Genomic DNA, 12,359 nt, shown 5'->3' with positions numbered 1-12,359 from the left:
AATTACAAATTTAATATTATGGTTGATTTGTTAAATTAAATAATTAAATTTTAAATTATTTATAATTTTTAAATTATTAATTTTTTGGATAAACTATAATTTAGTCCCTCTGGTTTAGTGAAATGTAACCTTTCGTCCCTCTGTTTTAAAAAATCATCAATTTAGTCACTGTGATTTTTAAAAACTATGCCATTGGTTCCTCCCGTTAGATTTTCAATTAAAGTCGCCGTTAGTCTTAGTTAAAAGACTAAAATACCCATTATTAATATCATTCTCTTCTTCTTCTTTACACCCACATCCCAAACTTAGAAATGAGCACTAGCCTGAATGGCAGCTTTAGGCGGAGGAAACTAATCCCTCGAAATGCCGCCACCTACACAACCAAGCACTAGCCTGAATGGTGACCACAGACCATTACGCCCACCGCAGAGTTCAAACACCCACCACCACCATCCTTACTACCCAACGTCGTCGTCTTCCAAGTCAGCCTCCTTGAAAGGCTGCTGCTGCTGTTGTCTCTTCCTTCTCTTCTCCTTCCTTGCTCTCCTTGTTCTCGCTATCTTTCTTATCATTATTCTCACCGTCAAGCCTAAGAAACCTGAGTTCGATCTCCAACAAGTCGGGGTCCAGTACATGGGCATCCCCGCTTCTAATCTCAATTCACTTGACCCGACCATCGGCACAACCACCATGACCACTGGCGCCACCACCACTTCACTCTCTTTAACTATCCACATGCTATTCACTGCCGTTAATCCCAACAAGGTAGGGATCAAGTACAGCGAGTCTAATTTCACTGTCATGTATCATGGGATTCCTTTGGGGAAGGCTTCGGTTCCTGGGTTTTATCAGGAGGCTCATAGCGAGCGGCAGGTGGAAGCCACCATCTCCGTTGATCGCTATAGCTTGATCCAGGCCAATGCTGTTGATTTAATCAGGGATGCTTCGCTGAATGATAGAGTGGAGCCTCGGGTTTTGGGTGAAGTTGGTGCTAAGATCCGTGTTGTAGACTTCGACTCACCTGGAGTAGCCATCCTTCTTCTCTTTTCTATCTTTCAGCATCAGCTTTTCTTTTTTACTTCTAAGATTGGCTTTACCTTGCATTAAATATCCAACATTGCTCATTTCTAATTTTGGCTTATAATTCCTCTTCCCTAAGTTAATTTTGGTTCTAGTTTCTGAAAAATTGGATGTGGGTTCTTTTCTAGGCATGGATTTTTGGTTGCTAACTAAATTTTGGCTTCTGGGTTCTTCTCTACGAATAAGACGTTTGACATTGCTGCTCCTTCTTTTGCCCAGTTCAAACACCACCGTAAGATTAAAAATAAAAAATACCTGCAAATTAATAAGCGGAATATGCAAAACTCAGATCTTCAACACCATAGCAAAAATGTGATGCGTTAAAAATCACAGAATAAAAAGGCAAAAAGAATTTTTTTTTTCTTTCTGGAGAGAGAAAGAAAGAAAATGTACAAAGTCGTGGAAAGTATTGAAGAAGAAACTGATATGGATATTTTAGTCTTTTAACTAAAATTAACTGTGATTTAACTGAAAATCTAACGGGAGGGACTAATGGCATAGTCTTTAAAAATCCACAGTGACTAAATTGAAGGTTTTTTAAAACAGAGGGACGAAAGATTACATTTCACTAAACAGAGGGACGAAAGATTACATTTCACTAAACAGAGGGACGAAAGATTACATTTCACTAAACCAGGTTTTTTAAAACGGGTGAGATATCTCATATTCTAATTTTCATCTCAAAAAAAATTATTATTATTATTAAAATTAATATTAATTAACATACTTTGTACGTTGTCAATACTATTCATAACTTTATATATATATATATATATTATATTTTATATATAAAATAGTTTTTAAATAATTATTGATATTATAAAAAATAAAGAACACAATTAATAAAATATAAGGATTAATATAAAATAACATAAAATTATAATTAATTTAAATTTTTTATAAATATTAAAATAAATAGTAGAATTATTCACTTTTTTTAATAATACCATCTAAAAATTAACTATGCAAATATAAATAAAATGAATCATACTAAAAATAATTAATATTTATAAATTAAAACATTATGTTAAAAATTTTTAGGATAAAGAGATATATATAAAAAATAATAAAAATAATAAATAAATTATCATAATTATTTTGAAACTTAATTTAAAACATTAAAAATAATTTATACTAATATAAACTATTTTTTATAACTCTTTTAAATATATAAAAATTTAATTATATAATTACTTTATTATCTTATTCTTTTTCTAAAAAAAAAAAAAGATTAATACTATCAAAAATCTTATCCCAAAATATTTATTTTACTATTTATGTATGTTCTAAAATTAAAGTAATTATTTATTAATTTTAAATAAATTTAAAAAATAATAAAATTATTATTATTCACTTTAAATTTTCAATATAATATGTAATAATATAAACAACTTATTATCTTATAATATAATATTACTAAATTTATTAATATTTTATAATTATCAATATATACATATAATTAATTTTTAAAAAATTTAAAATGGTTAACATTTAAAATTATAATCTTAATAATTTATATTCTTTTAATAATTTTTAAGTTAATTTTTTATTATTTTTCAGAATTAATGTGTTATTTTAATAATTTTATATCAAAATTTTGATTTTTTAATATATATATATATATAATTAATTAATTTAAATAAATTACTATAATAAAAATTATTGTCCACTTTAAAATTTAAATATAATTATAAATAATTAAAGCAACAATTTATTGTATGATAATTTTATATAATTAAAATTATTAATTTTTTATAATTGCATAAAAAAATTTAGATTATATTAAAATTGTTCAATTTTTTTAATATATAATTGATAATTGATTCTTAAAATTATTTTAATTAATTTAATTTAATTATTATCTTATAATTTTAATTTTATAAATTTAGATTTATTATCTAATAATTTAACATCATTATAATTATTTTAATATTTTAATATTCTTAATTAAAAATTAGTTTGTCATTATCCGAGTTATATTGTCATTTATTATCCTATAATTTCTTATCTCAAAATTTAAATTTTTATACTATTCATGTATACCTTAAACTTTACATATTTATTTATCAACTTTAAATTAATTTTAATAATAACAATTATTTTTACTTTAAAAATAAAATATAATTATTATAATTAAAACAGCAATGCATTATCTAATAATTTTATATTATCAAAACTATTATTTTTATATTATTTTTCATGATTATTTAATATTTAAATATATTATTTATATAATATTTATTTCAAAATTTTGATTTTTTCTCAAAAGTTTTTGCTTCATTAAATAAAATATATTTTATTTTTTTTATTTTTTTACTTATTATTAAAAATTAATATAAATTATATATATTTTTAAAAAATAAAATATGATAACAAAATAAAAGTGATAAAAGAGAAAAATAAATTACATGTAATATATATATATATATTAACGTATATCTTTATTTTTTTAATTATTAATGAATTTATCATTTAAATTAATTTAAAATATATATAAAAAAGACTAAATATTATTTCTAAAAAATGCAATTTAACTTTATTTAAAATAAAACAATTAAATAGATAAATATATATATATATATTAATAAGAGAAAAAAAATATTACAATCATATTATATATTATGATATAATAAATCCTTTCTTTTGAAAGTAAAAATATGTTATTTTTACAGTATATTTTATCAATTAAAATAAAATGTAATATATTATTATGAAATTCAATATATAATATAAATATATACAAAGATTATAATATCACACTATAAATTAATAAATAGTATATTAATAAAAATTAAATTAAATTTTTATTAAAATATATAATAATTTCCATAAAAATGAAAAAGTATAAAATAATTCAAATATTTTCACAAAATATAAAATTTATTATTTGTCATTCCACTTGACTTTTTTATTATTTTCTAATTAATTATATTTTATTAAATAAAATAATTTAAAAAATAAAAATTTAGCACCTTTAATATTTACAAAAATGTTTGCATAGACATTGTATAAAATATTAAAAAAAATGAAATTAAATATAAATATAAATAAAACTAATTTAATAGTAAAAAAATTACTTAACCTTTAAATTTTAAATAACTTAAAATTTAAATAAATATATCAAACACTTAACAACATATTATAAAAAATATTAAAATAAAATAAAAATAATCCAATACATACATAAGAGTAGACATAAATTAGAGATAAAAAAAAATAACATAAATAATATATCTGAAACTTGAGGGACTAACAGTTCAATTAAAATATAATTAAGAAAAGACTTAATAAGCAAATGTATATATATATAGAATTTCTTCATTCTTATCTCTAACTATTAAACTATCTATCAACGAACAAATAGAAATCTGTTTTTTCATTTGTTATCTCTAAATTAATAAAAATTATTAAATTCAAAACATATATTCTATAATATAATATAACTTTAGTATTACTTTCATTTGTTATCTCTGAATTAATAAAAATTATTAAATCCAAAAACATATGTTCTATAAATATAATATAACTTTAGTATTATTGAGTATTTATATATTTATAGTATATAATCCACAATATCATCCTAATTAAACTGAATTACTATCATACCAAACGTTCATTCACAACTATTTCATTTGATAGAATGATGCAGAACCAGTGAAGTAGGAGAAGGAAATCTTATATCTACGGGTTTTCCAGTTTTTTTTTGTGTTTGCTTGTGCGGCTTACGAGCAAATTCATTGTGCTTCATCAACAAATCCTTTAATGGTTCCTAGCCTCCCTTGGACATAATTCTACCTGGACCATGAGGGGTTGCGTCCTTTAAGCTCTGTTGCTAAGAGCCTCCAGGTTCTATAGCATGATCCGTTGATAGGACGGCAACAGATCGGATGTTTTTGAATATCCAATCTTACCGAATCCTAATAGAATAAATTTAAATAGTTATAATTGAGTTCAGGACATATTCAAATTTAAAAAATAATACCCGTTATAAGTTCGAATCCAGTTGGAATATCCGAACCCGTTTATATAAATAATTAATTTAATATAAAAATATATTTTATAAAAATATTTATAAATTTTTTTTATATTTTTATTTAAAAATTAAAATTTAAATATTTTTTAAAAATATTAGATTTTTTAAATGAAAATTATTAATAAAAATATTTTTTATATAAATTATTAATTAAAATATATAACACTGAACAGGTTCGAATAAAATTCAAATAATAATCAGATTTAAAATGAATTTAAATAGTTTAAATTAATTTTTAATCAGAATCGGTTCAAATATAACTCAAATTCGAATAGTTTAATTTTCACATAAACCTACCCGTTTACGTCCCTAGTTCTGGATAGTTGATCCTCAAAGGGCACATATCGCCTATGAGCTCTATTTCCCTAGCTCTATTTAGTATCCCTTTTCAAGGCTCAAACAACCTCCTTCAGCTGTGTTTCGTGGTGCTTCGACGCTTCGGCTATTGATGTTCAAAACCGAATTGGGGCTTCAAGGCTGATATTTTGGTCTTTTTGCTTCATTAATCTTAGATTGGTCATCAACAACCTCTACTGCTTCCCCTCATCGGCATTGTCCTAGGCTGCAGCAGACTAACTCTATCCCGATCTTAGAAAGCTTAGGGTTTTTCTATTGTAGGCCTTGACCTTATTGTAGGCTGCTTTGTGTTTGGGATTTTGTAGCTTTTTTAAGCCTACTTGTGCGATACTATATTTGGTCTAGAGCTCTAATCAGATTAATGAAACCAAGAAAATAAAATTGCACAATAGCTATTAATCAGACTGAATACATGCGATATGCGCCTTAGTCTATTCTAGTAGCTAGTTTATTAAGCATAGAGCTTTGTCCTAGCATCCAAAATAAATCTTCTCTACAAATAATCCTTCTCAGTTAAAAAGCACAAACATAGTTGAACACATGCAGAAGACAGATATCAAAGCACTCAAAGCAAAGGACGCCAACCCAACAAAGTACTGACAATGTACCAACCATAATGTCAAGGCATACAGGTGTGTATCATTTCACCTTCGATATTGCATCTTCCTCGGGGTCACGAAGGGTACCATGCATCCAGTCCATCCATATAGTATAATGGCCGTAATTATGCCGGTATGTAGTATGGTGGATAGTGTGATATCCGGCACCCATAACAGGCCATAGCTTGCCATGGATGCAGTCATGAATGTTTGCTGTCCATATGGCCTCGAGAAATAAGAGACCTATGTGAGACGTAAAATGTGTAGGAATGATGAAGAGAGCTATAACATGGGGCACTGCTTGCAGTATTCCGTCAAGTGGGTGAAATGCCAAACCTAAAGTAAACCGATAATTTCCAATTAATCTCTAAAGTAGAGCCTAGTAAAAAGGTGCTTTGCTAGCTGTGGAATCTCATAAAACTGAATATAATTCCAAATAGAAAGCAAGACTAAAGATATTGAGCATTTTACCATTACTGAAGAAAGACGAAGAATAACCATTCCTGAAAAGCAAGGAACAAAATGCTCCTGCATTCCTAGTTTCTCATTCTATTCCCCTTTCCTCAGACACAGGACACCAAACACTCAAAGTCTACTTAGAACTACAAGGCTACCACTTTACAATTAGAAATCTTGGTGTTACAACTTCTAGAGGCAAACAACTTCTTCACCTTAACAAAGGTGGATGTTTAGAGCAGAAAGCAAAGTCCAGATGACTACACTTCCCTGCCAGGCTGTCTCCGGTGAGCTTAATCAGAGGCAGATGTAAATTTCTACATTGCTTTACTTTTTTTTTCTGAAGGACATACTTTACTTAATAATCCCATAAATGCTCAATTCTGACAACATAAAATAGACCATAGACTCAAATTGAATGGTTTTAGAACTCACCAGCAAAGGGAGAAAGAGTATTCTGCTTGTTATAGACGTGATGGGTTGCATGAAGATACTTGTATAGAGGTTTTATATCATGCAATTCTCTGTGCATCCAGTAAATCCCAAATTCCACCACAACAAGATATGCAATCAAATACATGATGTAGGCAAACCAACCAACATCAGATACCCTTGCAAAACATTTTGTCCACCCATTTTCGACCATGTACTCAGAAAGAGATGGAAGAGCACAGTACCATGGCATAGCTTTCATAGCAACGTATATTTGCAAGAGCATGGCTTTTGTTGTAGGGATGGCATCTGCAATGTGAATGTTCACGAGATTAAAAAAAAAGGCGGTATCATATGTTTGGGTAGAAGACTACCAAATTTCCTTTCACATTGAAATAAGACGTAAGATTCTAAAATAAACCATAAATCTACCTTAGTTCCTCCTAATGTGTTTTTCTTCTTCATCCGCTATAACATATTTCGGAACCAAGGAAAAGGAGGAAAAAAATATAAGTAAAAAAAAAAAGTGAACAGTAAATATGATTGTAGAGGCATCTTATACTTCATGCCATATATTCTAGAAAGGCAAGCCTTGGCACCATGGTAAGATTAGCCTTTGTGACTAGAAGACACACAGAAAATAGATAAACATATCTTTCCCCTAACCCTCATAAAGCAGGGATCTAATGCAGTAGGGACCGCCATAAATTTATTGTCACCAAAAGATTTTACACATACATACACGCACAAACACTTATACACACAAAAAGAAAATAATGGCAATCTAGGGAAAGAAAGTTCCACCAATCAATCAAGCAGAAATCTGATAAAAGAGGAAATAATGCATTATGTGAGTATTAAAATAAAAAAACATAAAAGCCTTTTGTCTAGATTATAACTTCTCAAATTGTATCACAGTTAAGTTATTAACTCTAGGACCAAAAATGGATGTACAAATGCAAAAGTAAATCATGTTGTTTTACCTCACGTCTGCCCATCATGTTTCTAAATAACCTTTAGAAGTCATATCTATGGGAAAGAAAATAGTAATCATAACCTTTTGAAATTAAATAACAAGTATGGCAATTGAACGGTTCAATAGTCAACAGACACAATGACATTATTCAAATATCGCTTAACAAGTAACAATCAGTGTAATGACATTATTCAAATCTTGCTTAGAAAGTAGCAATCAATGTGTAAGAATGATACAAGATAACTGTGTGTCTACAAGCAAAGAAAGGAAAAACTTGCACTGTGTTTAATTGGTGGTATGCATACAAAGGCAACAAGTGTTCCTTAGTTGATATATATGCTCTTGAGGAATAAAGCAGTAATTTTCAAAATGACAGTGAATCTTTAACATAACAATAACTACCTTTAGGACCCAACATTATCTCATACCAATACACTAGGGAAATCAGAAGCCAACATCACTGCCAAGCATATCATAAAATTAATGAAATAAGATCAAAGATTGAACCATCAGTATTTATAGTCATATCAAACTTGTCTGATCTCTCGTTGTCAAAGATTCCAATTTAACATTCATATTGTGGAGAGAAGTGACACTAGCTGAAATAGATAAGGTAAAGAGATTATTTCAGCCAGACGAATCATCCTTTGACAGATAAAGGAAAAGAAGTTTTCGATTAAACTAAAACAAAAGGAAAAGAAAATGCATATTAAGCATACTGTACTCATCAATCAACTTAAAAATTCTCAAAATGGATCAAAAAATAGACAAATAAATAAAGATATAAAACAGAAAGAGAAAAACAAAAATATGACATGATGCAGAAAATGAATAGCTAGAACAATATATTGCCATCAACTATACTCTGAAACAAGTATAAATTTCAGTAAAGAGAACATAAAATTTCAAATAGTAGTCTTGCTTATAATTTTAGAATGAAAAAGAACTACTGCGGACACTTTTGACACGGTTTCTCAAATGAAAGTTAACAAATTTGACAAATAAACATAAGAAATACACTACAGATAGAATTTTCCAGAAATTCAAAGAAATTGCTAATGCATCAAAATATCAAACCTTCGAGCATGCAAATACAGATCACAATAAGCTCAACAAGCAAAATCCGACCGATATTAAATTAAAGAAACCAAGTAGAATAAGTGGTAATAATAATATCAATAAACAAGAATCAGATCCACATTGAAATCAACAAGAGATCAAGCCGGTTACTCATCAGGCACAGAAAAGGCTACAAATACTATGAAAGTCAAATAAATGAATGAACTAAAAATATCGTAAAAAGATAAAAGAAAAGGGGAAAAAAAAACAAAATGAGAATCAAATTACATATATCCATCAATTAGAAGCGCCTAAGAATACAAATCCCGGTTCCTACATCTGAAAAAGCAATAAATCTTTAAACCAAAAATAAGATTAAAAAAAATAAAACCCAGGAAAAAAATTCATACTCATAACAAGGCCACGACCAATCATAAACAGATAGCAAATCAAAAGAAACCCAAGATTCAAATTTCAACAAGTGAACTAGTAAGCAATCAATCTGAATAAAATATCGCATACCTTTAGGGAGATACACGTTGCGCTTCAAGTAATAAATGTAAAAGCACCAGAGGAAACCAGAGATAAAGTAGAGAAGGGTTCCAGCAATGTAGTTACGGAGCCACGTCTGGATAAAGCGAGGAAGTGAGACCCACCAGCTGGAAGGCAGCAGATGGCCCAGCACAATGTCGTTATATAACGAGGTCTCATCCAAGAAAAGCTGCAGATACTTGTCCTCCATGGATAACCGACTTTCGACTCCTCCGGCGAATTATAGCCGACGATTGAGAAAAGGAAAAAAAAAAGAAAAAAAAAAAAAGAGGAGTCGGCGCTTTAGAGGTGGAAATATTGCCAGCAGCGATGGTTTATTGGAGGCGGAGAATGAGAGAGAAGCGAGTGTACTCTGGTCTGGGTCTCAGTCAGAAGCAAACGTAAAACCCAGAAGAGATTTTTTTTTTTTTTTTATTTGTCAAAGCTCACAAGAGAGTGATTAACAATAGAGGCTAGACACCACTCGCATTATTCGCAGTAAAATTACTTTTACATCCCTATAATATATTAAAACTAATATCTATATTTTTTTATTTTTAAAATTCAATATTTTAGTTCCTAACACATATTTTTCTCTCTCCATTTGAAAAGAGAGAAATTTTTTTAGAAATAGATGTCCTATGTTTTCCAGGAGTCCGCCAGCAATTCTATCTCACTTTCAAGGTTTCTTCTGTAATTTCCCTCCACTTGAATGTGGGTCTGTTTCTTCTAACGGGCGCTTCTTTGGGATTTGATGTTTTAGGGGTCTTAGGAACCGCCTTAATCTGATTGTACTAGACTTTAATCTCTTAATAAAATACCTTTATTTTTTAAGAAAATAAATATATTTTAATTTTTATATTTTAATTTTAACAAGTAATAATTTATTTTAAAAAATTAAATTAAGAAACCGATGGTCATACAAAACATTATTTTTCAATGTAAACCCAGGATTAAAATCAAAATATAATGTTAAATCATTGAATTTTTAAAAATAGAAAATTATTTGTGTTAATTTTGATATATTTTAGAAATATAAAAATAATTTATTCTATAAATATCAATGCAATTTTAAATCTGTTAAAATAATCATATATATTTTCTATTAAGGGAAAAGTAGAAAAATAATGTAATCCTCTGGAATAAAAATAGTTAAGTTTAATGATTAATTTTTTTAATTGATAAAATAAAAAAATAGGATTTAGAATATTTAACTTGATTGATTAATTAAATTGGTATTTCAAAATCAAATTCTACTCTACTAAATATTATTTACATATTTTAATTAATTTTATAATTTATTTAAATTTAAAATTCTTAATTTGTAATTAAATTCGACTTAATTAAAATTGTTATTATAATTTATATTTATAAAAATTATTCCCTGTATTTTATAAAAATTTAAATTAATTTTACAAAAATAGTTTAAAACATTATAACTTCACTCCTTGCCATTTCAAAAAAAAAAAAAAAAGCTTCACTCCTTGATTGATCTGTACAAAAAGTTAATTAAAAATTTTAATTTATTTTTTTAAACTCTTCTGTCCAAAATAAATTAACTACCTACTTCATAAAAATTCACTCCGTACAAAATAAATATTTTCCACATCCCATAATTTTTATTATTTTTTAAATTATTTTAAAATAATTATTTATTTTACTTTTTTATACAATAATAATAGGTAAATTAATTATTATAATTTTTTTAATTTTATTTTATTTTCAAAAAAAAAATTTTTAGTATTTAATAAAATTTAATACATTTAAAATTGATATAATTGAAAAATTAATAAAAAATTGTTAAATGTGATAACAATAATTAAATTACCATTTATAGACTTTATTTGGCTATAAGCTTCAAATTGTGGAAATGAAAATGCTGTAACTGATTTTGCTCTCCAATAATTACGTACAACAACATGCATTTTATAGGAGCTACACACTACATATATAAGATCCACGTGACATGGACCCACCCACATGACATTCACGTGATTTAAGATTCAGAAATCCAAGTTGGAATTCCAATATTTTAACCAGTGTCTTTGTATGCTTGCGCATACTTTTTTGTATGCACTGATTTTTAATATCAACATGCTTCATGCTTGCACATGCATCTCTCTACAGTGTCTAAATATTTATAGTCAAATAAAGTTTATAAATGATAATTTAATGGAATTGAAATTAATACATTTATAAAAATTGAATTAAAATTAAATTAGATTTTCAATTTGAGTCAATTAATTTCAATTTAATTTCAATTCTAATTAATTGAAGAGGAGATCATAACCAAACTTCTAATTTAAAATTATAATTTAAAATTAATATTTTATTTTAAATTTAATTAATTCAATTTCAATTCGACTCATTTTATAATTTAAACTAAATTGTAGCAGTATTTAAATGGAAATGCTACTCGAATGGAAAGTTTATGCAATAATTCTCTAAAGGTTATTTTATGAAATATATATAGGTGCCGAATTGTAAACGATTAAATTTAGAATAAATTTAACTATTAAAAATATGGTATTAGAATTTATTATTCAATATTGAGTTTTTTATGAATATTTATATTTTAATATAAGTATAATTTTTAAGGTAAAAATATATATTAAATTTCACAATGATAAAATATGGAAGTAATGTGCTAGAGTTTTTGTCATTTTTTTCTTAAACTAATTTTTGGACTTAAATTTAACGAAAATGAGTTGATTTGAGATTTTAAGAGTTCACTTTTAGCATTTAATAATTTTGAAAATGTTCACGTGCTTTTGTGCTTTTCTTTTCTTTATGACTCCATCTACGCCCTTTTGACGTCAACATTAATGCTGCTAAA

The 12,359-nt window shown here is 26.8% G+C and overlaps 2 protein-coding genes across 2 annotated transcripts; one reads left to right on the top strand and one right to left on the bottom strand.

The window, feature by feature from the left end:
* The first annotated feature begins 99 nt into the window (after positions 1-99).
* Positions 100-1,107, top strand: LOC110601424. The gene has a single exon (XM_021738550.2). The coding sequence runs from the start codon at positions 364-366 to the stop codon at positions 1,105-1,107; it is 744 nt and encodes a 247-aa protein (XP_021594242.1). The 5' UTR covers positions 100-363.
* Positions 1,108-5,832: 4,725 nt separating this feature from the next.
* Positions 5,833-9,935, bottom strand: LOC110613475 (delta(7)-sterol-C5(6)-desaturase). The gene is made up of 3 exons (XM_021754633.2): positions 9,515-9,935; positions 6,961-7,266; positions 5,833-6,405 (listed from the first exon to the last, which is right to left on the bottom strand). Exons 1-3 carry the CDS (start codon positions 9,732-9,734, stop codon positions 6,110-6,112), a joined length of 822 nt encoding a protein of 273 aa, XP_021610325.1. The 5' UTR covers positions 9,735-9,935; the 3' UTR covers positions 5,833-6,109.
* Between the last annotated feature and the right edge of the window lie 2,424 nt (positions 9,936-12,359).

This window comes from Manihot esculenta, chromosome 1, assembly GCF_001659605.2.
Source record: "Manihot esculenta cultivar AM560-2 chromosome 1, M.esculenta_v8, whole genome shotgun sequence".
NCBI classification, from domain to species: Eukaryota; Viridiplantae; Streptophyta; class Magnoliopsida; order Malpighiales; family Euphorbiaceae; genus Manihot; species Manihot esculenta.
Note: the sequence above shows the minus strand (reverse complement) of the source record. Positions and strands in the feature narration are given on the sequence as shown.

What these genes read in the sequence shown, in the direction of transcription:
- LOC110613475 (XM_021754633.2), bottom strand. Translation starts at nt 9,734, where the DNA reads ATGGAGGACAAGTATCTGCAGCTTTTCTTGGATGAGACCTCGTTATAT. An exon ending in CAACGTGTATCTCCCTAAAG is followed by an intron (nt 7,267 to 9,514) that starts GTATGCGATATT and finishes TTCACATTGCAG; the next exon opens with ATGCCATCCCTACAACAAAA. An exon ending in TACTCTTTCTCCCTTTGCTG is followed by an intron (nt 6,406 to 6,960) that starts GTGAGTTCTAAA and finishes GGTTTACTTTAG; the next exon opens with GTTTGGCATTTCACCCACTT.
- LOC110601424 (XM_021738550.2), top strand. Translation starts at nt 364, where the DNA reads ATGCCGCCACCTACACAACCAAGCACTAGCCTGAATGGTGACCACAGA.